The 24,808-nt window shown below is 55.3% G+C and overlaps 1 protein-coding gene across 2 annotated transcripts in view; it reads left to right on the forward strand.

The window, feature by feature from the left end:
* The window catches only part of SLC22A23 (solute carrier family 22 member 23), a 132,127-nt gene that overhangs the window by 78,944 nt on the left and 28,375 nt on the right, over nt 1-24,808 (forward strand). For both annotated transcript variants that reach the window (XM_065913365.1, XM_065913366.1), the window contains exon 4: nt 19,267-19,435. In XM_065913365.1, the coding sequence (XP_065769437.1) occupies nt 19,267-19,435 (169 nt within the window). The remainder of the gene's footprint in view (nt 1-19,266; nt 19,436-24,808) is intronic.

Raw genomic sequence — 24,808 nt, forward strand, 5'->3', positions numbered from 1 at the left:
GCTGCATCTTCCTCTGTTGACATCACGGGCCTGATTTCAGCACTCGGCAGCCCAAGCCAGCAGTCCTCACTGCCCAGCGGAGGATGGAGTCATCAGTTACACCCCCGCTCCACACTGGGGGAGAGACACCCTGCGCGGATGGGGTCCTGGCCGGCGGGTTCAGTTCTAAAATAAACACCCTTCCCCTTGGCTGAGATCTGCCCAGTGAAACGGAGACGCTGACCGAGGGCAGAGCGCGGCGGCTCAGTTTAGGGTCAGCTGTATTTTCAGCAGCAGATGAGGAAGTGAGAGGCTGCCAAGGTCACTCCTTGGAGGTGTCTCTTCCTGAGACAGCCACTGCTGTCTCCAAGACAGGGGCATGGCCCTTGACCCCGCCGCGGGTCAGCTGGATTTCGTGCCCTGCTTTAGGGCCCAGCTCCGTCAGCTGTTGACTTGCTCACCATTTCCTTCCAAACGTGCCAGGAGCCTCTGGTCCAGCTCCTGAGAATGGGGGGGAACAGGGGAGCCGCTCAGAGGAGTGCGTGGACTTTGATTTCTTTCATCCACAGTCACTAGGAAGCATTCCTGATGTCACCCAGCGATGCACCCCTCCCCAGACTCAGAGACAAAGGATTATTGTGCAAAGTAGTATATATAGGATGGACGAACAACAAGGTCCTACTGTAGACCAAGGGAACTATATTCAGTGTCTGTGATAAACCCGAATGGAAAAGAATATGAAAAAGCATATATATGTGTATAACTGAGTCACTCTCCGGTGCAGCAGAAATTAACACAACATTCAGAATCAACTGCACATCAACAGAATTTCTTTTTAAAAGAATAGTCTGGGGCTCCTACCCCTCAGCTTCTTCCTCCTCACTTGTTTGTCATTGGGGACAAACTTGTTTGTCAATGGGACCTCCCACTGCTTTGTCGCCCCATGAATTTCCTTTCGTCGTAGCCCATCTGTCCTTGTCCCCAAGCCGTCTCCAGGACACTATGTGGTACTGTGCTGTGTGCTAAGTTGCTTCAGTCACGTCCGACTCTCTGTGACCCCATGGATGGTAGCCCCCAGGCTCCTCTGTCCATGGGACTCTCCAGGCAAGGACACTGGAGTGGGTTGCCATGCCCTCCGCCAGGGGATCTTCCCAACCCAGGGATCAAACCCACATCTCTTCCATCTCTTGCATTGGCAGGTAGGTTCTTTACCACTAGTTCCACCTGGCCCCTATATGGTACTGGTTTGCCTTGAAAGAAACTTTAAGTGGTATCCTGTGTATTTGTATTTGGAATAGGAAATGGCAACCCACTCCAGTATTCTTGCCTGGAAAATCCCATGGACAGAGAAGCCTGGGGGCTACCATCCATGGGGTCACAGAGAGTCGGACGCGACTGAAGCAACTTAGCACACAGCACAGTGCGGATAACTGAAACCTGGGCAGCCCCCCCCACTCCCCGTCTCCCACCGACACTCGTAAGGGGTCATCTACTGAGAGGGCGAGTTTCCCTTCTTCTCCCGCCGAGTGGCCGATCCGTCACTTGCTGGCGGACGGCCCGATGCCGGTTCAGGGTCTTGGGGTGACCAGGGGGTCTGGCCACACGGGGGACTCACGTGATGAGGCACAGGCCGGGTGCAGTGGGGTGCGGGGCTGACGGACTCCCAGCCTCTCTGGAATCCTCTGACCCTCCCCCACGCGAAGGCAGGAGAACCCGGGTCTCAGGCCCTCACTTATCAGTTTCAGGGCAAGAATGTGTCTCCTGCTGAATCTCCCACGGAGGGTCTTGCGGGCAGGGCGTGTCTCCGGGGGGGTCCGGTCCGTCCACCTGGTGAGCTCTCTGTGAGTCTCTGGCCTGGACTCTCACGCGGCTCCCCTTGGCCGCGCCGACTCGAAGGGGAAATGCCTGAGATCGTGGGAACCCCCGCGAGCCCCTCGGGTGCCCAGGAGCATCACCTCGTGGGAAGGTGGTTTCGCCACCAGTCTCCCTGGAGAACTTAGCCCGGCCCGGGAACAGGGTTCCCCCAGTGGCTCCCTCAGAAAAGCCAAGCAGCCCGCCTGTAAGAGATGGAGAAAATCCAGGGCCTGCCCGTGTCATGGTCGGGGTTGAGCTGGGGTCCTGGGGGACGTCCCCCGGGGAGGAGAGGGAAGGACAGAGACCCACCCGCGTCAGACGTCGGTGAAGAAGGCAGTGCACAGCCTCCCCCAGCCCCGTCCCACCCCGGCAAAGAGGCACGTGCCCGCTCTGGGGATTTGAGGACAAAAGTCCCAATCACTCTGTCTTCACTCAGCCGCAGGACTGTCAGCCACTCAGTCTTCTGTGTTCAGTCGAGCCTTGCTCCTGATGTTTAAGTCTATGATCTTTTAGAGGGTCGTAAACTCCTAATCTGGCTCAGAGGTAAAGAATCCACCAGCCGATGCAGGAGATGCATCTTCAATCCCTGGGTCAGGAAGACCCCCTGGAGCAGGAAATGGCAACCCACTCCAGAACTCTTGCCTGGAGAATCCCATGGACAGAGGAGCCTGGGGGCTGTCGTCCACGGGGTCAGAGAGTCAGACACGACTTACTGACCAAGCGAGAACAACGGGGCGCACTGATCGTCCTCAGGACACGAAACACGTGTGGCTTAGACACGGAAGTTCTCACCTGACGTGAGAATGTGATGGAAGGACCCAGGGGATTCTGGCTTCCGGGACTCAGGGGAGTGTCAGTAGAGGTTTCTTATTAAAGGTGGGAAAACGAGCCTGAGACGGAGGCAGAGGTCAGAGCCTCTGGAAACCAGCCCCTCGGGGCGGCTGCTCCCCCCTGCTGTTGCTGACCGTTGTTGCAGCTGAAGCCCGCTGCTCCCGCCCGGTGTGTGCGGCGTGTGCCTGGTGTGCGTGCGTGCACGTGTGTGTGGTGGGTGCTGGAGTGTGTGTGACTTCCACGCTGCCCGTCCCAAACGCCCCTTCACCAGGGTCCCCGCGGCCTGGCCGGGGGCCCTATGCCTGGCCGCCCACAGGCCCACGGCCCTGCCCAGTGCAGGGAGGCCGTGCCTTTCCGGGACTCGAGCTCGGAGTCGAGGGCTGCCAGCCGGCCGCTGGGCACCAGAGCCTTGAGCTGTGTCCTCCCTGCCCTTCCGCTGGCCCTGCCGTCGTGGGGCGTGGACGGGCCTTGGCCCCTTGGCTCTGGGCCCTGCCGGCAGGGGCGGGCATGTGTGTGTGTGTCGGCACCAATGAGGTCCTTCGAGCCTGGATCTCTGGCCCACTTTGCAAGGAAGCACAGAGTCCCCTTGGGCACCGTTTTGGTTCCAAATGACAGAAGGGTGGCCTCCCTGGGTCCGGTTACTGTGGGCACTGGGGGTGGGGTAGGCCAGGGGGCCAAGAGGGGCTGCAAGCCGTCTAAGTGGCCCAAGGCCAAGGCCAGGAGGGGCGAAGGGGGGGCCTGCTGAAGCTGCTGAGGCTTGGGGGCAGGAGGGGAGCACCAGAAGGTCCTTTATTCGGCCGCCTCTGACTGTGCACCCAGGCTGAGGGTACCCGCGGACACACCCTCAGACAGAGCCCGGGGTGCAGCTCGCTGCCCCCAGCCCCCCGCCACGACTCAGCCACGGTCGGGTTCCTCCCCCTCCCACTGATCCTTCCCCCTCCTTTGTCCACCCCAGGCGTCTCTGCTTCCCCAGATGACACTGCACCAAGGCCCACCGGCGGCAGGGCAGGTGGGAGCCTTCTCTCCTCTCCCGGGCGGGCCTCAGAAGCCGCGCCACCCCAGCCCACGCCCTCGCTTTCCTGCACGCCCAGCCTCGGCACGCCCGGCCTCAGCCGCAGCCGGCCTTTGTTTGCAGCCATTCCAATGGCTTAAATGTTAAGAGAAATTTGGTCTAATCAGCCTGGTGTTCCCTCATGTGGAGAAAATGCAGGCTTGTAATTATAAGTTCCGAAAGGGATGGTTTTTAACACCATCCTTTTCTTCCACCACAAATTAAACGCCCCCATAAAAGAAGAGCATTAAAAATTAAACCGCCCTTGGATGACAAGCTCACTGCCCTTGGAATCCACGGTGCGGGGCCCTCCCACACTCGAGAAACTCCAAGGAATCTGTTCTCATGGTAAAAATCACCTTGCTTTTCAAACGATCTTACTGGTCATTCTGTTACAAACGAAGGTGAAACGGAAATATCCTGACTCTGGGACTTCCCTGGCGGTCCAGGGGTTAGGGCTCCACGCTCCCACTGCAGGGGAGGCAGGTTTGATCCCTGGTCGGGGAACTAAGAGCCTGCGTGCTGCATGGACCGTAAATGTACATGTCTCCCAACTCTGGCTCCCCACTTGCCTGACTGACCAGGTGGTCCAGTCTGCACCTATCAGAGCTTCACAGCACTCAGCAAAGTTTTTCTGTAAAGGGCCAGACGTTCTGTCTTTCAGGTCCTGTAGCCCATCGGTCTGTACCCTGGTGTGAGAACAACTCAGCCAGGCTGGGAGTGAGCGAGTGTGGCTGTGTTCCAGCAAGACACTGCTGGCTGACTCTCAAATTCAAATTTCACATACATTCCACACAAGAAGCATTATTCTTCCTGTGATTGTTGGGATCCCTTTGAAAATGTAAAAAGCTTTGGTAGTTCGTGGACCGAATACAAATAGGTGGCAGGTTTTAGAAAAGCAGGCTGGACGGGCCAGGGTCCCAGTTCGCAGAGGCCCCTGTACATGTGCTTCTAAAGCGACCTGCACCCTCCCCTGAAGCAGTTACCGTGAACCCTACCCTTGAAGCTACAGTTTGTAATACTTTAGGGGGTTACCAAGTCCATTTGGGGGACTCCTTCTTGGCATTTTAAAAGGAAAAGATAGAATTTAGCGCCAACACATAATGTGGCTTAAGTACTATGTCCCGAGGGCTTCCTAGGTGCTTCGGTGGTAAAGAATTCAGCTGCCAATGCAGGAGGCATGGGTGTGATCCCTGGGTCAGAAAGATCCCCTGGAGAAGGAAGTGGCAACCCACTGTAGTATTCTTGCGTGGAGAATCCCATGCACAGAGCAGTCTGGCAGGTTATAGTCCATGAGATCACCGTCGGACACGACTTAGCGACTCAGCAACAACGATGTCGTGAACCCTTGTGTGTGCTGGGTGTGTATGATGCTGTCAAGGACTTGGACAGAATTTTATATCAGCATGGCCCTCCCCAGCCCCCCCAGACTTTTGTGTACCCCAAGAGATGCAAGGACTCTGAATTGGTGGAGCGCTGAGGTCAGGCAGCAAAGGGGACCAGGGTGTGTGGTTCCCCTCTTTCCTGTACCCCAGGAATCAGGATGCTTAGCATTCATCTGTCTCCTGGATCGAAGCCTGAGAGACAGAAGTAGCGAGCAAACATCTGTCCTTATACTAGGTGGTCAGGGGCACGCCCGCGAAGCATGAATGTCCTGCCTTTGTGTTGCGCTCATTTCTGCGTAGCTCCAAGGATCTGTCTTCGTCTCTCCGCTGTCTCCCCAGAGTGAGTGATATTTAAAGCGTTGGTCGGATATTCACTGTCCTTCGCCAACAGAAACGCAATCCTGCGTGGGAAGAGGGATGATACAGTTTAATCTGATAAAAACAAGGCATGCCAAGTGTGGCTGTTTGCCAGGCCATGAGGAACTGGAGGCGGAGGAAGGAATATTTGGCGCTGTAATGATTCAGGGCCCCCGGGGATGCCCTGGGGGTGATCCACAACCTAGAGAAGGTTCCAGAGACCCCAGGGGTCCCAGGGCTCCCCTGGGCCTTCTACTGCGTGTGCTGGTGGTCGGCGTCAGTGGGGCCGAAGCGTCTTCCAGGAGGTGTTGATAGTGACAGGCGCGGGGTGGACGGAGGGAGAGACAGTGTCTTAGGTTCCTGCCTTAGACCGCTGGGGTGGGGCGGGGGAGGGGAGATGGGGCTGGAAAGAGGTCAGGTTCCCGGGGAGCAGCCCCGTGCCTCCTGGCGGTGGAGGGCTGGGGTCTCCGGACTAGGAGACTTCGGGGCGCCCCCAGCCCCATGAGCGGGGCGCTCCTGCTCGGAGCTGCCAGGAGAAAGGCCTGCTGCCAGGCTCCCTTGTTCTCCTGCTCAGATGGTGCCCGACTAGTTTACCCAGAGGGAGAAACGTTTACTTTGCTGACGAGATAATGGAAGATTAGCTTCCATTTCCAGGGTGGTGCTGGCGGCAGAGACGAGGTGGGGAGGCAAGGGGGCTCGGTCACTTCCTCCCCAGAGCGGAGTGTGCATTTCACAGGCATCCCCAGTCCAGGCCTGGCCCCCGGGGACGGCTTGGGGAGGTTGGCCGGCGCTCCCCTCGGGCCGTGTACAGATGAGAGGTCTCAGCCAGATTGTCGCTGCATGGTCCTCTGGGGGTCTGAGTGAGTGACTGTGGCCGTGGGGAGCGCCCAGCTCAGCGTCCAGAACGGGGTGGACACCCAGCGATGGCCGGGTTACTCAGGGCGGGACGGCAGGATGTGGCATCCCGTCCCTAGGGCCCACGTCCACACGTGCATGCAGAGGTGCATACGTGGAGCCAGGGCCCACGTCCACGTGTGCATGCAGAGGTGCATACGTGGAGCCAGGGCCCAGGCGGCAGTCTCCCTGAATGACGGACCTGCATGTCTGGTCCGGAGCCCAGGGTGCTCACCGCCTGGTTGCCGGGCACCATCACCAGCCTCCTTTGAACTCTCAGCAAGGCTTCCACTGGGCTTGTTGACGAGGTCCCCTGGGGCTCTCACTGAACCTCTTGTATTTTCTTACTTCAACAAAGAAAGGAAGTGGGGGAGTATGGTAAACATAAAGATTTGACCGAGTCGAGTGTGGGCACACAAATATTTTCTATTACTTCTTATACTTTTCCACTGTATACTTGAAATATTTCACAATTTAAAGACCATCTCTTAAGTTGTCTCCCCCTCCTTCCTACTTACATATTCTTGAGAGTGTTGAAATATCTTTATTTCAACACCGACATCAGATTCTAGATCAGCGCTGTCCAATAGAACATGTGAAATGTGGCTAGCCCAACTCAGCAACTGAATTTTTTATTTTATTTAACTTCACTTAAATTTAAATTTTAAAAGTCCTAGTTGGTCATCATATTGGACATGTGCAGTTCTGGAAGGAAAAGCTGTGGAAACCAGCATATTCCTTCAGGGCTGTCAGAGACAGCGCTAACACTCTAATCTGTGTTCTCAGAGAGCCTCAGAGCTCGTTGCTCAGTCGTGTCTGACTCTTTGCAACCCCACGGACCGTAACCCACCAGGCTCCTCTGTCCATGGGATTTCCCAGGCTAGAACACCGGAGTGGGTTGCCATGGCCTTCTCCAGGGGATCTTCCCAACTCAGGGATCGAACCTAAATGGCCTACATTTCGGGCAGATTCTTTACCATCTGAGCCATCAGGGAAGCCCAATTTGTGCTCTATACCTGAGCAAAAATCCTCTTTAACAGTCTTAGGAATTAACGAGCCAAGTGTAAGGTTTTCTGAAGGAAGTGACATCCTCAGTGTCTACGTAGGACGTAGATTCCTCCTTCTGCAGCCTTCTTGCTTCCACTCGTCCTTTTCCAAATAAGACGTGCCCTTCCTCCTCGCGTGTGAGAGCCGCTCCCTGGCTGGCACTGTTGTCCGACAATCTCTTCTCTAGGCCAGACTCCACCCAGTCCCTGAGGTCATCAGTCAGTGTCTCTCTGTTTGGAACCAGATGGACAATTCAGGAGCCAGCGATGGGCCCTTAGACATTTGGCTGGTTGCTGAGTGTTTAATTATGTCTCCGCAGACACAGGAGGGAGCCCTCATGGATGCGTTTAGCTTTTTAAGGGCTGGTCTTGTTAATGGCCCTGGTGATAAATTGAGTAAGTCTTATTGGAAGGAGACGATTAACAGGAAAACAGTGTGTCTAAATGGGATCCGAGCTTGTCTGGAGGGCGGCACTCTTTGCTTTGTTCTCAGAGGACGCATCTGCTGTTTAAAATCTAACGGCCCGGGCTCAAGTTCTAGGTGCTGAAACCCGGGAAGCCTGCCTGGCCTCCTGCGTCTTGGGGCCACCCTGTGCAGTGGGGAGGGCGCTTGCTTGCAGGACACGCGTGTGGTTGGGAACAGAGGTGGTGTTGCAGGCCACTGCGTCTGCCCCGGGAGGGTCCAGGAGCTGCCATGGTCGCGTAAGGGTGACTGGGAGCCAGAGACGCGTGCGAGTCGACAGGTGCGGGAAGAGGCGTTCTCTGCACTCCCCTTACTGCCCAAAAGGAGACTTTTCTAAAATAATTCAACTTCCATAAATCCCCCTTTATGGGGAGCTTAGAGGGGGAGGGGGCACATCAGGAAGAACTCCTGTCACCTGAGATGAGAAATTGCAGACTTTCCTGCAGCAGACCTTACTTTCCAGCAGTTTCTTTCGTCTACATTTGTGGCGTCCGTTCCTCCCTGCTTACTGTTCCTTGAAATCCTAACTCTTTCCTCACGTGAAGACGGTGTATAAGCCCCACATTCTGTATAAACCGCAGATATTTCTGGGAGGTCTGACAGTCGTCTAACTAAAAATGAGCTTCAAGCGTGCCCTCAAAGCTTCACCTTGAAACAGCCTCTTGCCCCATACAAACAGTGGTTGCTGTGGTTCAGTCACTAAGTCATGTCTGACTCTGCAAACCCATGGACTGTAGCCCATCAGGCTTCCCTGTCCTTTTCTGTCTCCCGGAGCTTGCTCCAACTCAGGTCCATCGAGTCGGTGATGCCATCCAACCGTCTCATCTTCTGTTGTCCCTTCTCCTCCTGCTTTCAATCTTTCCCAGCATCAGGGTGTTTCGCAGTGAGCCAGCTCTTCACATCAGGTGGCCAAAGTATTAGAGTTTCAGCTTCAACATCGGTCCTTCCAATAAATATTCAGGACTGATTTCCTTTAGGATGGACTGGTTGGATCTTCTTGCAGTATAAACAGTATGCTTTTGGAAGAAAATCTTTTAAACAAACAAATGGAAAAGCTGTAACTCGATGGCAGAACTTTCCCAAACTTTCGATCTCTGTCCTATACCTGACCTGTCCTCTCAGCCCAAGAGGAGGGCTGCTCTCTGGGAATCTCTTCCCACTGCAGCTCACAGAGGCACCTGGATGGTGGGCCTGCCTGGGTCCTCGACATGGGGTCTCGCTCTTTACAAAGTGCTGGAGCTCGTGGGTGCCGTATGACCCCTGACTGCACAGCAGGCTGTTTTGAAGGGTATGAAATGGTCAGAAGTGGGGGGTGTGTGTGTGTGTGTCTGTGTGTGTGTGTGTCTGTGTGTGTGTGTCTGTGTGTGATGAGAAGCCCTGTGCTCACAGACAGAGTGAAAGATGGGGCTCCTGGCCATTCACTGTTGACCTTGAAGAAGGAACATGGTCTGAAGACGCTGCTCTGTTAAGTAGGATTGCTGAGAATCAGGCTCCCCTGGTGGTCCAGTGGTTTAGAATCTGCCTTGCACTGCAGGGGAGATGGGTTCGATCTCCAAGCTGGGAAGACCCCACCCGCTGCAGAGCACCTAGCCCGGAGCTGCTGAAGCCCTCGGGCCCTGAGCTTAGGCTCCAGGAGAACCCTCGCACGGCAGCTAGAGGGGACCCCCGTTCGCCGCCGCTGGAGAAAGCCCACGTGTAGCAGCAAAGACCCAGAAACAAAACCTTTTATTAAACTTAAAAAAAGACATACATAGAATCTACAGTGCCTCCCCGCTGCCTTTAAAAATACTAAAGGTGTCCCTTCCAGGTGGATCCCATCAAACCCAGACAGGCCCCGGGACCTCGCCCACCTTCCCGGCCTGGGTCTGTCCTTTCCCTGAGGCCCCAGGCCTGTGTCCACAGGCCGCATCTGCCGTGAGAGGTGCCTCTTCCCTTTTCACGTGGGCCCTGGGAAACCTTCCTCAACCTTTAAACAATGGATCACTTAGAAAGGCCCTTCCTCATGCTGCAGGTAGAATTCTCGGCTCTTGAGAAGTTGCTGTTTGAAAAGTCCCCAGCTTTCACAAGAGGTAGAAGCTTTTTCAGAGGTTGGTTTGTTTCACAGATACCTGGAACTAACGGGGTGTTTGGGAGCGGCCCCCGCCGCCCCGGGGCTGTTGGTCCGCATCCCGGAGTCTCTGTTACTTGGAGGCGCTGCGCCGGGCGCTGGGGAAGGCGCTGGGAGCCCGCCTCGGTCACCCGGCTGGCCAGCACATCCTGCGCCCTTGCACGGGTAGCGTGAGCGTGTTGGGTACCCAGCTCCAGGCCACCAGGCTGGTCTGGAGGGTGGAGAGTCCACCCATGTCCTCGCTTGTTCCCCCCACTGCTGCCTCTCCTGGACAACGCTGTTCCCGTGGGGGAGGGGCAGCCAGCAGGTGGACTCACAGATACAGGCCTGGGTAACCTCAGGCCTGCAGATAGGGGCCGGCCTCGGGGCGGGTGTCCCCCACGGTCCTGAGCTGGAAAAGCTGAGGCTTGGCCCCAGAGGACTGGGGCTGGGGCTTGGGAAGCTGGTGCAGCTGGCAAGGGACGGTTCGCATCTCCCCATCAGGGGCCTGGTCCACACGTCGGGGAGAGGAAGGCAGGGGAAGGAACGCTGGTTTCGTTTTTATAAAATCGGGGCAAGAGCTAAAGGACACGGACCCTGGGTGCAGGAGGCTGACTTGGGTTTTAGTCGTGGGGGGAAAGGGGGCCACGCAGCTGTCCTGCACCTTGGGGTGACTGGACACTCTGTCCCGTGAGCCTTCCAGCCCCTCTGCGGGCATGCTGGCAGGGCAGGCCTGGGTCGGCGGTGAACGCTGCCCTCCACATCCTGGCTGCAGCCCCTGAAAGCGCTGCCTCGGGTAGCAGATGCCTGGTGGGAGCCTTGAGGATGGCTAGGGGGCAGCCGTGACGAGTAGGCTGCCAGCTCCTCTGTGGTTGGGGGTCCTTGCATCTATAGGACCCTCCCGCCCACGTGGGAAGGGGCTCAGTAGACACTGCAGGCCCTGGCGTACCAGCTCTTGGGCTCCCGTGGAAACACGCGCCTCCTTCGTTTCGCCTTCCTCAGCATTTGCTGAGCATCTGCTCGGTGCTGGATGCAGTGCTGGACGTGAAGAAAGAAGGGGCCAGAGGGGCGCGGGCTGGCTGCTCCCACGACCTCTGCGACCTGACTTTCCCCGTGAGCGATTCCAGCCGGCCGGCCGCACGCGGCAGACCCGGCCCAGCTGTGTTCCCGGTGACCCAGACAGGGATTTATTTCCTAATTGAATTTAAAGGCCTTTGAACAGTGCAGGCAAGCTGCGATCTGCCACAGGCCCACCCTCACACCAGGCCAGCTTGGCACGCTTCTCACCTGCCTGGCATTCGACTCTGCCTGCCCTGCTGGGTGTTCTCTGAGCTTCCTTTCATCTGAAGTAGGCTGACGGTTGAAGTTCTTTGCAACTGCAGGTCTTTATGCCTCTGCCTGTCTTGCCCTTGGGATACTGAAAGAACTCTTCTTCAGTGGGAAAAAAAAATCACATGTATGGTGATGGGAACAAGCAAGCATCCAGTCTCCCCAAGGCCTGCAGGCCAACTGGCGCTGTAAGCTGTGCGGCCTTGATCTGTGTTATTTTCACTATGCCAGCGCGCAGTTTTGTTGTTGGTTGGTGTTCAGTCACTACGTCGTGTCCAGCTCTTTGCAGCCCCATGGACTGCAGCACACCAGGCCCCCCTGTCCCTCACCGTCTCCTCGAGTTTGCTCAAACTCACGTCCATTGAGTAGTGATGCCATCTAGTCTTATCCTCTGTCGTCCCCTTCTCTTGCCCTCAATTTTTCCCAGCTTGAAGCCTTTTCTAGTAAGTCAGTTCTTCACATCGGGAAGCCAAAGTATTGGAGCTTCAGCTTCAGCATCAGTCCTTCCAATGAATATTCAGGACTGATCTCCTTTAGGACGGACTGGTTTGATTTCCTTGCAGTTCACGGGACTCTCAAGAGTCTTCTCCAGCATCACAATTGAAAAGCATCAATTCTTCGATGCTCAGCCTTCTTTATGATCCAACTCTCACATCTGTACATGACTACTAGAAGAACCACAGCTTTAAATAACCGTGCAGACCTTTGTCGGCAAAGTGATGTCTCTGCTTTTTAGTATGCTCTCCAGGTTTGTCATAGCTTTCCTTCCAAGAAGCAAGTGTCTTTTAATTTCGTGGCTGCAGTCACCATCTGTGGTGATTTTGGAGTCCAAGAAAAGAAAATCTCTCTGTTTTCACTTTTCCCCCATGTATTTGCCATGAAGGGATGGGACTGGATGGCATGATTTTAGTTTTTCGAATCCTGAGTTTCAAGCCAGCTTTTTCACTCTCCTCTTTCACCCTTATCAAGAGGCTCCTTAGTTCCTCTTTGCTTTCTGCCATTAGAGTGATATCATTTGCATATCTGAGGTTGTTGATATTTCTCCCAGCAAAATGCTACAAAGGGGACCTTACTTAATCTCAGGATTAAGATGTGTAAACCTCTCCCTCCAGTGTTCAGAACGCTTGGTTCAGAATGCTGAGTGTGGTCCCTGAGTCAGCAGCGCCTGCATCACCTGGAAACATGTTAGAAACACAGTATTGAATATTAAATATATTCAATAAATTCAATAAAGACTTTAAAAATGGTCTACATTAAAAAATTGTTTAAAAAATGTAGACATAAGAGAAATGGGAAGGTAAGAAGAAGAGAAAAATAAAAAAGGAAGACCTTGTTTAGAAAGACTACCTTGCTAAGAATTCCTCCCTATTTAGGAAAATTATGCCAAAGACTAGAGGACGTTCACTGTTACCAGGTACTACACAGTAATGATACTGTGACCTCAAGTTGAGATACATTTACCATTAACCCAACCCCCTAATTTCCTGATTGCTTGTCACGCTTGTAAAGTAGCAAGGCCAACAATGCCAATGCAGAGAAATAAAAGCTGGGTGATCCTCCCGGGGAGCTGGGTGCCCCTGATGTGGGGCACGGTTGGACGTTTTAACTTAGGCCTCCTCTCTTCGGCCACATTCCTCTGAGGTTCCAAATCTGACGCCTCTGGGGCCTCTGTTTGCTTACGTGTCTCGTCTAATTATGGAAACATGTGGCTTAGACCCATGGAATGGATGGTACCAAACAGCATGAGCATTGAGGATGTCACTTTGGAACTGGCAGCTGGAAACCTGGGTGGTGATTCCTAAACTCTGTTCTGGACGTGAAAATCGCTCACTCTGTTTCCGCTCCTTCACTCGGCTAGAAAACACTCAGCAGACCTGAAATGCCAGGATTTCAATGGACTTGAGCCCGTTCTGATGTTGCAAGTGACTTCTCGGGTTTTTCTCCTCCTATTAAATAACTGGTGAAAGTGAAGTCACTCAGTCGTGTCTGACTCTTTGTGATCCCACGGACTGTAGTCTGCCAGGCTCCTCTGTCCATGAGATTTTCCAGGCAAGGGTACTGGAGTGGGTTGCCATTTCCTTCTCCAGGGGATCTTCCCAACCCAGGGATCGAACCCAGGCCTCCCACATTGCAGGCAGACGCTTTACCGTCTGGGCCACCATTGCCTGGTGGTACGGTATTAATTGAACTGCTTAAGGGTGTACTGCTGAACGTCAGCCACAGGTTTTAAACAGAAGCATTCCCTGAGCAGACTAGTGAACACTTAAATCCTTCTCCCTCCTTTTGAGTAATTGTAATGTTCATTCAAAGCAGCATAGGGTGGTGGAAAGAATCCATTATCCGGGAAGGACACTGGGCTCTGTGGCTCGTGCCTCGCAGCTGGCTTGGCGGCGGTGTCTCCCCCACCTGTGATCAGCGGGTGGCTCTGTGAGCCACGTGAGACCCCGTGTGAGACTGGCTTCTGCAGGTTTACTGACGCCTCTCAGCACCCGTGACCCTGACGGGCTCCGTCGCGGGGCTCTAAGGCGCGGGGAGCGCAGGCATCGCCACTGGCCCCGCCGGGAAGAGCCTGCCATGCTGTCCTCACGTGACTGACGCCCGAGCCCCGTGCCGGCTTTGTCCCAGGCTCTGGGCAAGGGCCATGGGCATCTTCAGGTGGGCCTGGCCCCAGGAGCTGAGATCCCGGCGGGTCCCGCTGAGAGGCCAGAGCCTCCGGGGGGCTCTGCTTGGAGGCCTTCCTGCAGCAGAGAGTAGGGGCGGACACACGGGGGCGGGGCACGCGGCTGCAAGTCCTGCTTTGTTCCCTCCTCAGCTGTGTGATCTTGGACAAGCCGCTTCATCACTCTGGGCTTTAGGGTCCTCTTGTGTAAGGTGAAAGTCGCTCAGTCGTGTCCGACTCTTTGCCACCCCATGGACTATCCAGTCCATGGAATTCTCCAGGCCAGAATACTGGAGTGGGTAGTCTTTCCCTTCTCCAGGGGATCTTCCCAACCAGGGATCGAACCCAGGTCTCCCGTATTACAGGTGGATTCTTTACCAGCTGAACCACCAGGGAAGCCCAAGAATACTGGAGTGGGTGGCTTATCCCTTCTCCAGTAGATCTTCCCGACCTAGGGATAGAAAAACGAATATTAAAAACAGCACTTAAACTAGTACATGCTGGGTCACATATATGTCTCTCTGTGACCCCATGAACTGTAGCCCTCCAGGCTCCTCTGTCCATGGAATTTTTCAGGCAAGAATACTGGAGAGGGTTGCCATTTCCTTCTCCAGGGGATCTTCCTGACCCAGGGATTGAACCCACATCTCTTACATCTCCTGCGTTGGCAGGAAGGTTCTTTACCACTAGCACCAGCTGGGAAGCCCACTTAACGCTATACTCCAACATAAACTAAAAAGGTTTTAAAAAACAAACTTCATTGGTGATATTACATCGGGAATGTGTGTTATAATTGACGTTGTTTGTCACTGAATATTTGATGAGAGTCCAAATAGCAAACACTTAATTGAATTTAAGGAACAAATCATTGTGTACTGACTATAACAATTTTGTGGCTTGATAAAAATAATTTACTGAATTGCCATCTTTTAAACAACAGTGTCTGTAAGATACTGTACTGGACACCATAAAATTGACAAACCAGGTGTTCTTCTGAAAAACAGAACAAAATCAGTACCTCCATCAGAGAGTTGAGCAGATGAGTGAGTTTCATACGTGAAAAATGCCCACCGACGCGTTCAGCTCCAGGGAGGGAGAGCCTGCCTCAGTCCAGCGCTGCAGATCCGGCGGGCGGCCTGGCTGGTGAGCGGTGCGGTTCTTCCGCATTTGAGCTTTAAAGTCTGTGTCAGCGCATCTGGCAGACACTGGAACGTGATTTGTAGGAAATATTGATGTTTCTGTATTTTTTATTTTCTTTTCCTCTAAGTGGAGGCAGTTTTAACCATTCCACTGGGTTGGCAGGTCCTAAACTGAGAGGAAAAGGAAGTTTTCCAGGGGCAGGGAAGATAATCGCAGGCTTCTGCGCTCACGCCCTCGGTGCTATTTGAGTCCCCATGACTGGCGATTTCGGACGCTCCTGCTATAATAAGGAATCCCACAATGACATGTGCCAGGTCTGCCTTCCGGGGCTCTGGGGCCCCGTGTCCTCAGCCGGGATGGTAATTAGTGAGGGGAGTGTCCCCTTCTGGGCCAGCGCGGTGAGCGGCAGGAAGCAAGGGAGAGGAGAGGGGCCCGCAGGTGTCAGGGGGCTGCGGCCAGGGAGCTACCCCCTTGGTGGGGGGCGGGGGAGGAGCCCAGGCCCAGTGGAGGAGCAGCACCCCCAGGTGGGGGGCGGGGAAGGGGCCGCTGTCCTCTTCCGGCAGTTTCTCTGCAGCAGCTCCTGAGCCGCTGGGCTGGTGACAGAGGCGGCTGGAGGACGGGGCGCGGGGTGGAGGACGGCGCGCAGGGTGGAGGACGGAGAGCAGAGTGGAGGACGGAGCGCGGGGTGGAGGACGGGGCGCGGGGTGAGGACGGGGCGCGGGGTGAGGACGGAGAGCAGGGTGGAGGACGGGGCGCAGGGTGGAGGACGGAGACCAGGGTGGAGGACGGAGACCAGGGTGGAGGACGGGGCGCGGGGTGGAGGACGGCGCGCAGGGTGGAGGACAGCGCGGAGGGTGGAGGACGAGGCGCAGGGTGGTGAATGGGGCACAGGCACGGGGTGGAGAACAGCGTGCAGGGTGGAGGACAGGGCGCAGGCGCGCGGTGGACGACGGGGCGCAGGCGCGGGGAGGAGGACGGAGATCAGGGTGGAGGACGAGGCGCAGGGTGGAGGACGGGGCGCAGGGTGGAGGACCCGGCGCAGGGTGGAGGACGGGGCGCAGGCGCGGGGTGGAGGACGCGCGTCTGCACGCGTGGCCTCTGAGCGCCTGCACCAGGCCCGGTGGCCCTTGGCCGGCGCACCCCTCCGTGGGCACGGCCGAGCGCCCCGCAGTGCCCTGTGCTTTGACGGACTTCTCGTTCCGCGCCCGGCCTGGGCCTGAGGTCGGCAGGGACGACAGCCTGGTGCGGCACTTAGACGTGCGTCGCTGTCCGGCCGAGGGGTGTCACCGACTTCGTGGGCCAGGAGAGGCGGGGCGGAGAGAGGGCTGTGTGGGGCCCCGCCTCCCCGGCCCGGCCCACGGCCTCCGCCTCCTGCGCGGCGCGCGCGTGCGTTACCGCAGACCCCCGTCCGGAGAAACCCCGGAGATTCCGAGCCCCGGGAACACCGTGTGATCTCACGAAAACGTCGACCCCCCGCCTTCCTGCAGCGAGTGCACGGAAGTCTATTTATACTCCATTTAAGAGAGAATGAGGGTCGGGAGCGCTGGTGTGCAGCCTTGCGCCAAGCCTCTCTCCGGAGAACCGTCCGCCTGAAGCCCCCGCCCCGCCACCGGCTGCGGGGACTCGGGACTCACGCTCTGCAGTTCGCCTTCCTCTCCTCACCTCAGAAAAGCTGATTTCTCATCGTCCAAAAGGAACATGTGATTTATGGCAAACCCGAAGTGCCTGCGGTTCTTTGATAATTGCTTTTTTTTTTTTTTAAACATCTTTACAGCCGCCCTTCAGAGCCCAGTTGCTTTCAGGCAGCTTGGAACGAAGTCCTGGTGCGGCAAGGCAGAAGGTCGCTGTCTGCAAGTGTCACCTGTGCGCCCTTACATCAGATCGCTGTGTTTTTCCACTGCTCCAGCAGGAAGGCTGAAACACCCAGGATCTGCTGGAATGCTCTGCGTTCTGCTACCTGAGAGAAAGGAACGCCTCTGCTAGCATTCCTGGCGAAACAGCAGCCCTGGAGAGGTCCGGAAATGATGTTGCTTATTCAGCTCTGGCAGCTGTGTGTCCAGGAGGCAAAAACATTTCTCCTGCTGGGGTGATGCTTAACGGTTTGGGGGACACCGAGCCAGCGCGTCTCGGCGAGGCATCTGGGGATCTCGTTAAAATGCAGACGTGATCCTGTGGGTCTGGGCGGAGCCCCCGGCTGTGTCTCTAACGAGCTCCCTGGTGGCGCTGCTGCTTCCGGCCGGTGGCCAGGAGTTAGAGACTGCTCGGCCTCAGGGAGAGCAAGGAGAGACCCTCCAGAAGGCGCACCCTGGCACTGTGGCGAGGAGAGAGGGAGCAGTCAGCTTGTGGAATCGCGCACGTCGAGGGGAGAAGCGCCTTTGTCATCCACAATCCTCGACCCAGGTTCCGGAAGTTACCTGTGACCCTAGATGTGTCAGCACGTAACGTAGATTGGTATGTGGGATCAGACGTCCCCAAGGGATCCGGGGGAACACGGCAGCTGCAGATGTTTGCTTACTGCGTCGTGAAATTAAAGAGCCAGGCAGGGAAGAGGAGCACTGCCAGCCGTGTGCAGGGCCCGAGGACGTGAAGCCCTGGTTGCTTCTCTGGCTTTGTTTGTAGGTTACCCGGGTGGCCGGGTGCTCGATTTTTTCATCCGGTCTTAGCCAGTGCGGGGCCTCAGAGCATCACACTTGCCCTGGCTGATGCTGAGTTCTGGTTTCCATAGCAACACATCCTCTGCCCTTGCTTAATACATGAAAACTAGAACTTGCCACTGTCAGTCTTTTCTAAAAGACCCTGATCTCCTTATTTTTAAGCGCAGAAATGCCAGATCTGGGGTGAGTACCCAAGCCACGCTAGGAAGTAATCGTTTACTGAACCTGACCCCGGCCCTGAAAGTTACAGCATCACAGTAAACGGCCAGGAGAGGGCTGTTTGGTCCCGTTTTCTTCATTAAGTGGCAAAGGTCCTTTATCAGCAAGGCCAGGTTTCTCTCACCCACGGACAGCTGTGAGGGTGACCTGTCCATCTGCGGCGGGGCGGAGATGCAGACTCTGATGACTCTTGTTTGTTCCCTGTGTGAGCTGGCGGAGGTGTTGGCTGGCACAGCGCGTGATCCTTGTTAGCGCCGATTCCGTCCTGGGGGCCAAATGTGATTCGCCTGTTCCCCCTCATCTGCTTTCCTTCTTACTCTCTTTTTCCCTCTGACCTCCACTCTGACCTCTGGACAACCAGCAAGGGGTCTGTAGCCACTGACCTACCGTCTCTGGGGACAGAGGCGTGAGAAGGAGTATCTCCTGAGGGTGTTTCTTCTGCTTTTTTAAGAATTCATTTTAACTACACTTTAAAAAGCAAAAAGCAAACTTTAGGGAATCCTGCAAATTGTTGAAGAAGAATAGCAAACAGACTCCATGCTCTATAGGGGGGAACATGTATCAGACCCAGCTGGGTGTTCTAGTACTGGGGACCTTTATTACAGGAGTTCATGCAGTGGGTGGACACCGGTTGTCACTTGGGTGCTACAGTTCACGGTTTGGGGACCGTCTTCCTTACTCAAGGTCAGATTAAGAGCATAGATTCCTGTAAACAGGAGGGACTGTGATGACCTTGACATTTATTGAAGGCAGGCACTGTGTTTTGGAGCTTCACAGGTGAATCAGACCTACCCCTGCTGGCAGAGCCGTCATCTGAGAGGGCTGCGTGGGGAGCCCAGGGCGAGGGCGGACGGGCTTCAGGGAGTCCCGCCCTAGGAGATGCAGTCTGCTTCATGGTTTGCTTCCTGTCTGGTTCAGAAGAAAGGCCGGATGCGGCTGGTCTGACTTAGGCTCAAGTGTGAGCGGGTTGCCTGGAACTCAGGGTCCAGCAGGAACTGGGACACACGCGGGCGGTGAGGTGGGGGTCTGGAGGACTTCTGAGCGGAGGTGGGGAGGGTGCAGGGCAGAGGCAGAGGAAAGGGCAGCAGAGGGCTGGGGGCCGCGAGTGATGTCGCTCGGTCTTCGTCTGAAGCAGCAGCAGCGTCTCCTATCCCGGGGCCGGCCGCTCTCCATCCCTACGTTCTTCTGCCAAGACTCGCCCTGCGACCCCTCATGCTGGGGACCCAAGCTCATCCAGCTGTTAAAAAACGAGCGTCTGAGCCCGAAGGGGAGCGGGCAGGCCGGGTACTCATGGCTCTCTCGTCCCTTCTGTGTTCCAGGAATAGAGCTGTGCCCCCCGGGGAAGCGATTCATGATCACGATGGTGGCGAGCTTCGTGACCACGGCGGGGCAGTTCCTCATGCCCGGGCTGGCCGCCCTGTGCCGCGACTGGCAGGTGCTACAGGCGCTCATCATCTGCCCCTTCCTGCTCATGCTGCTCTACTGGTCGTGAGTACCCGCCCGCCGCCCGCCCCAGGCCCAGACAGCCCCCAGAGTCCCCCCCCGCCCGCCCGCCCAGCCCGGGCCCGGTCAGCCCGCCCTGGGCCCAGATGGCCCCAAGGTCCAGCTTGTGGTTTTTAATGAGGGAATTTCTCTCCTTCTTTTTTAAAAAAATTTCCTCTTCTAACTGTTTCATCTTGGAAAACATTCTAACATACACAAAAGCAGACAGAGAAGCAGGACGGGCCCCAGGCGCCCCCTCTGGCCCCATCGTCTGGCCGGGCTTCCCGGATGCTGGGTGTTCCGACGTGGCTTTCCCGAATGGGCTTCCGAAGGGCGGGGTTCCGTGTTGGGAGGAGGAAACCTGTTTTGACGATGTCCAGGAGAGATTTAGCAGGGCCCCTCCCCGTCTCCTCTGGGTGAGGGTTGGGCGGGCTCTGGCCCGCTGTCTGTGTCTGTAAATAAAGTTTTATTGGAACACGGGCCGTGCTCACGTGTTTCCACCTCTGTCATCCATGACCACTCTCACACCATGCTGGCAGAGTTGAGCAGGTACAACCGGGACGATGTGGCAAAGTCAGGCGCATTTACTCTCTGGTCTCCTGCAGGTGTTTGACCGCCCCCTGTCCTGGACGAGTCCACTGGGGCTTTTAGAACCATGTGTCACTTTTAGTGTTTGGCTTCCTGACTTTAGGGAAAGAAAACAACTAAACACACTGGCCTGGGGGTATGACTTGGTCAACTAGAGGCTTTTAAGCTCCACAGGGGATTAATGTTTAGCCAAAGTTGAGAAAACACCACCCTTCGATAGAGATGTTTACACAGAAAGTGAGCGTTGTACCCGTTCCGGAAAAGCCTCTTTTCTCTCTTTCCTTCCCTCCCATCCCCCTTCTGTGCCAAACTCCACCCCCACCCCAGTCCAGAATAGGAGACTTCAGAGAGATTTTCACCAGTTCGCAGTTTTTCTGTTATTTAGTTACTAGTGAAAACTAGTTTCTAGCCAGAAGTCAATTGTGTCTTTGCTTTAAGTGGTCACTGTGGCCGAGACAGCTATTAATTGGGCTTCCTTTTCAAAGACGCCAGAGAGGGGAAGAAAGCGGCAGACTTTCAACTTAGTAGGCTGGCCCATCTTCACCTGGCAGGAGTGCCCCCAGCAGAGCAGTCGTGTGACATGGACTGAGGTGGCTTTCCGCTGGGTGTCCGCAGAGCCGGGCAGCGGTGGGGAGGAGGCCAGATGAGGTAAGGGCCACCCGCCAGGAGGCCGCCCTCGGGCCAAGCCCAGCCTCCTCCGCGGCCCCAGACTGGACGGCTCTGCTCTCACAGGAGCCTGTGCGTCTCGGGACCTCCTGCTCTTTCCGGCAGGCTCTAAGAGGCGAAGAAAGAAACCGTTCCCCAAGGCAGGATGGAGTGGGAAACCGTGCCCCAGGGCAGGATGGAGTGGGTGGCCCCCTTTGTATCACCTGAGGAGGCCTTTCCTGCTCACTCTCCTGCTGCTCTCCAGGGCTTGGCTTCACTCGGCTTGGAATTTCAGGACGTTTCCTTATTTAACACTTGCTCACCTAGCACTTGTGCCAACACAAATGGCAAGTTCTGTACAGATAGTAGATGTGTCAGGCTGGGCATTTCATGGCCCCATTGAACAGAAGGCAAAACTGAGGACACCCGCGGGCCCTCGAGCCAAGGGTGCTGTCTACTGCCCTCAGCCTCGGCGCCTCATCCCTGACCTCCCCACCACTGAGAGGAACCCGCTGCCGCGGCACGTCCACTCTGCAGTCAGGAGACTGCACCCCCCCAACCGCCCCCCATGGAGGCTTCCCTGCCTTCACGGCGCCCAGGGGCAGCGGTGCTATCTGCCAGCCCTGGGGGCTGGAGACCTGGGCATCCACACGGCCTCTCGGAGACTCAGACGCCCGTAAGGACAGGCAGTGGCGTCTCCATCACCACCAGGCTCCAGGGCTCCGCCCAGGTGCTGCTCCTACCTGTCACAGGTAGGAGGACACACCTGATGGGGAAAAGTGCCGAGAGGGGTTTCCTGGAGCCCGTCTGGGGTCCCGGCTCCCGGGCCAAATGCTAGAGGGTTTATCTTATTATTTTCAATTTTAAAAATACATGAGAATTTAATGACAGGCAAGGTTTAAAAAAGTTCATTTATGTGAATACATAATATTACATAAATATTCTGTAAATATTTATATGAAAATTCACATGAAAATACATGGAAAACTCAGCAGTGGCCACAGGACTGGAAAAGGTCAGTTTTCATTCCAATCTCAAAGAAAGGCAATCCCAAAGAATGCTCAAACTATCGCACAATTGCACTCATCTCACATGCTAGTAAAGTAATGCTCAAAATTCTCCAAGCCAGGCTTCAGCAATACATGAACCGTGAACTTCCAGATGTTCAAACTGGTTTTAGAAAAGGCAGAGGAACCAGAGATCAAATTGCCAACATCTGTTGGATCATCGAAAAAGCAAGAGAGTTCCAGAAAAACATCTATTTCTGCTTTATTGACTAGGCCAAAGCCTTTGACTGTGTGGGTCACAACAAACTGTGGAAAATTCTGAAAGAGATGGGAATACCAGACCACCTGACCTGCCTCTTGAGAAACCTGTATGCAGGTCAGGAAGCAACAGTTAGAATTGGACATGGAACAACAGACTGATTTCAAATAGGAAAAGGAGTTCGTCAAGGCTGTATATTGTCACCCTGCTTATTTAACTTATATGCAGAGTACATCATGAGAAACGCTGGACTGGAGGAAGTACAAGCTGGAATCAAGATTGCCATGAGAAATATCAATAACCTCAGATATGCAGATGACACCACTCTTATGGCAGAAAGTGAAGAGGAACTAAAGAACCTCTTGATGAAAGTGAAAGAGGAGAGTGAAAAAATTGACTTAAAGCTCAACATTCAGAAAACTAAGATCATGGCATCCAGTCCCATCACTTCATTGATGGAAAAACAGTGGAAACAGTGGCTGACTTTATTTTTCTGGGCTCCAAAATCACTGCAGATGGTGATTGCAGCCATGAAATTAAATGATGCTTACTCCTTGGAAGGAAAGTTATGACCAACCTAGACAGTATATTAAAAAGCAGAGACATTACTTTGCCAACAAAGGTCCGTCTAATCAAGGCTATGGTTTTTCCAGTGGTCATGTATAGATGTGAGAGTTGGACTGTGAAGAAAGCTGAGTGCCAAAGAATTGATGCTTTTGAACTGTGGTGTTGGAGAAGACTCTTGGAGTCCCTTGGACTGCAAGGAGATCCAACCAGTCCATCCTAAAGGAGATCAGTCCTGGGTGTTCATTGGAAGGACTGATGTTGAAGCTGAAACTCCAGTACTTTGGCCACCTGATGCAAAGAGCTGACTCATTAGAAAAGACCCTGATGTTGGGAAAGACTGAGGGCAGGAGGAGAAGGGGACGACAGAGGATGAGATGGTTGGATGGCATCACCGACTCAATAGACATGGGTTTGGGTGGACTCCAGGAGTTGGTGATGGAGAGGGAGGCCTGGCGTGCTGCGGTTTATGGGGTCTCAAAGAGCTGGACACGACTGAGCGACTGAACTGAACTGATGTGAATATGTTAGAAAACCTAAAAATGTTCTTTGAAACATGCAAATGTAAAAACAAAGCTTGATGGTGCAAAGGGCACCCAGGGTGCTTTGATAAGTGAGGAGTGTTTGCAGACAGACAGACGGGTGGCGTCCGGATGTACGGACGCCGTGTGGTTCCTGCCCGGGCACCCTGACTTTGAGGTGGACCCGCTCCACCCCAGGTCAGCTGCTGTCGTGGACGTCGGGACCCCCGAAGCACCTGGCATGTATCTGGCCTGAGCGGCGTTGGCAGATCACAGCTGCTGCTGTTACCGTTATCACACCCCGCTTTCAGGGTGTGACATACCCTGCAGGCCTGCAACTGTCCAGGGGACAGTCGAGGGAACCGCGGTCCACCTCTGCCCACAGCCCTCCGCAGCTCTGGTGGCGTCACTGGCTTTTAAAGGCCACTGAAGGGCCCCTCGTTTTTGTCCCCTGATGACCACCCTTCCACCCCTCTGCTGCCGGAGGAGCGTCCTCACTCCTGAAGCGTGAACTGGCCTCTGGGGGAGGACAGGAGCTGCAGCCAGCCAGCACGCCTGGCTGTTGGTGACAAAAATATTGAAAGTCACTCTTTAAGAACCAGTATTTGTATGCAGTCTGGGCGCCTGGCAGCGTGCCTGGTGCTTTGGAGCAACTCCGAGGAACAGAGGCCGTAAACCAGAGTCCATCCTGAAGGAAGTCCACTGGATGTTCATTGGAAGGACTGATGCTGAAGCTGAACCTCCGATATTCTGGCCACCTGATGTGAAGAACCGACTCACTGGAAAAGACCCTGATGCTGGAAGACTGAAGGCGGGAGGAGAAGGGGACGACAGAGGATGAGATGGTTGGATGGCATCACCCGACTCGATGGACTTGAGTTTGAGCAAGTTCCGGAAGATGGTGAAGGACAGGGAAGCCTCGTGTGCTGCAGTCTGTGGGGTCCCAAAGAGTCGGACACGACTGAGTGACCGAACCACAACAAAAGCAGAGCACATGATACCGAGTGCCCAGGACTCAGGCTAGGTGCGGAGCGCGGAGGAAATAAAGGTGCAGATGAAGGTCCGGTCCAGATGGAGGCTGGGGGCTTCCAGACACACACTAGGTAAGAGGCTGCATCAACTATTACGGACACAGTGCTGACCTCCAGGGCAGGAAAAAGGGCATCGGGGACAGCATTCAAGCCAGAGTGACACAGAGGTCACTGCAGGCCTCTGAGCCAGGAAGGGGTCCGGGGGTCTAGGTGAGCCCCGCACGGGGCTGAGGTCTCAGACCCTGTGTGCACTTAGAACTGAGTTCCCAGAAGGAAGCCGGACCTTGGAGCATCAGCGATGACAGGACCAGAAGGTCTCCGCGTCGCACAGGGCCCAGGCTCCACGCCTGGCCAACTGGGATTCACTGGGATTCACCCTTAAGACGCTGGCACCTGGAAGTCTGCACTACAGGGGCCGGAGTGTCCCTCCAAACTCCTATCAGTGTCCACGGCTGGAAGCTGTTGGAGAAACTAGGGACGCTCCCTGGACTCTCCGGGTCAGAAAGGAGAGTTCTGTGGGGAATCGCTGGATCTGAGACCCACGTGGAAGGAAATTCTCACCAAGGGGATCCATCTCCAAGGCCAAACAGTATCATCAGGGAATCTGCGTCTCGGGAAGTCTGTGCAACAGAGCACTCTGACCGGGAAGTGAATTCCCCTCCTGTGTTAACTGGTCGCCCTTCCCTACCCTGAACGCGGTTCCAGGTCCGAGAGCCTCTGAGTCCAGCCTGTGCTCATGCTTGTTGGGAGGTGAGGAGGGCCAC

The sequence above is a fragment of the Muntiacus reevesi genome, chromosome 20 (genome assembly GCF_963930625.1).
Source record: "Muntiacus reevesi chromosome 20, mMunRee1.1, whole genome shotgun sequence".
Lineage (NCBI taxonomy): Eukaryota > Metazoa > Chordata > Mammalia > Artiodactyla > Cervidae > Muntiacus > Muntiacus reevesi.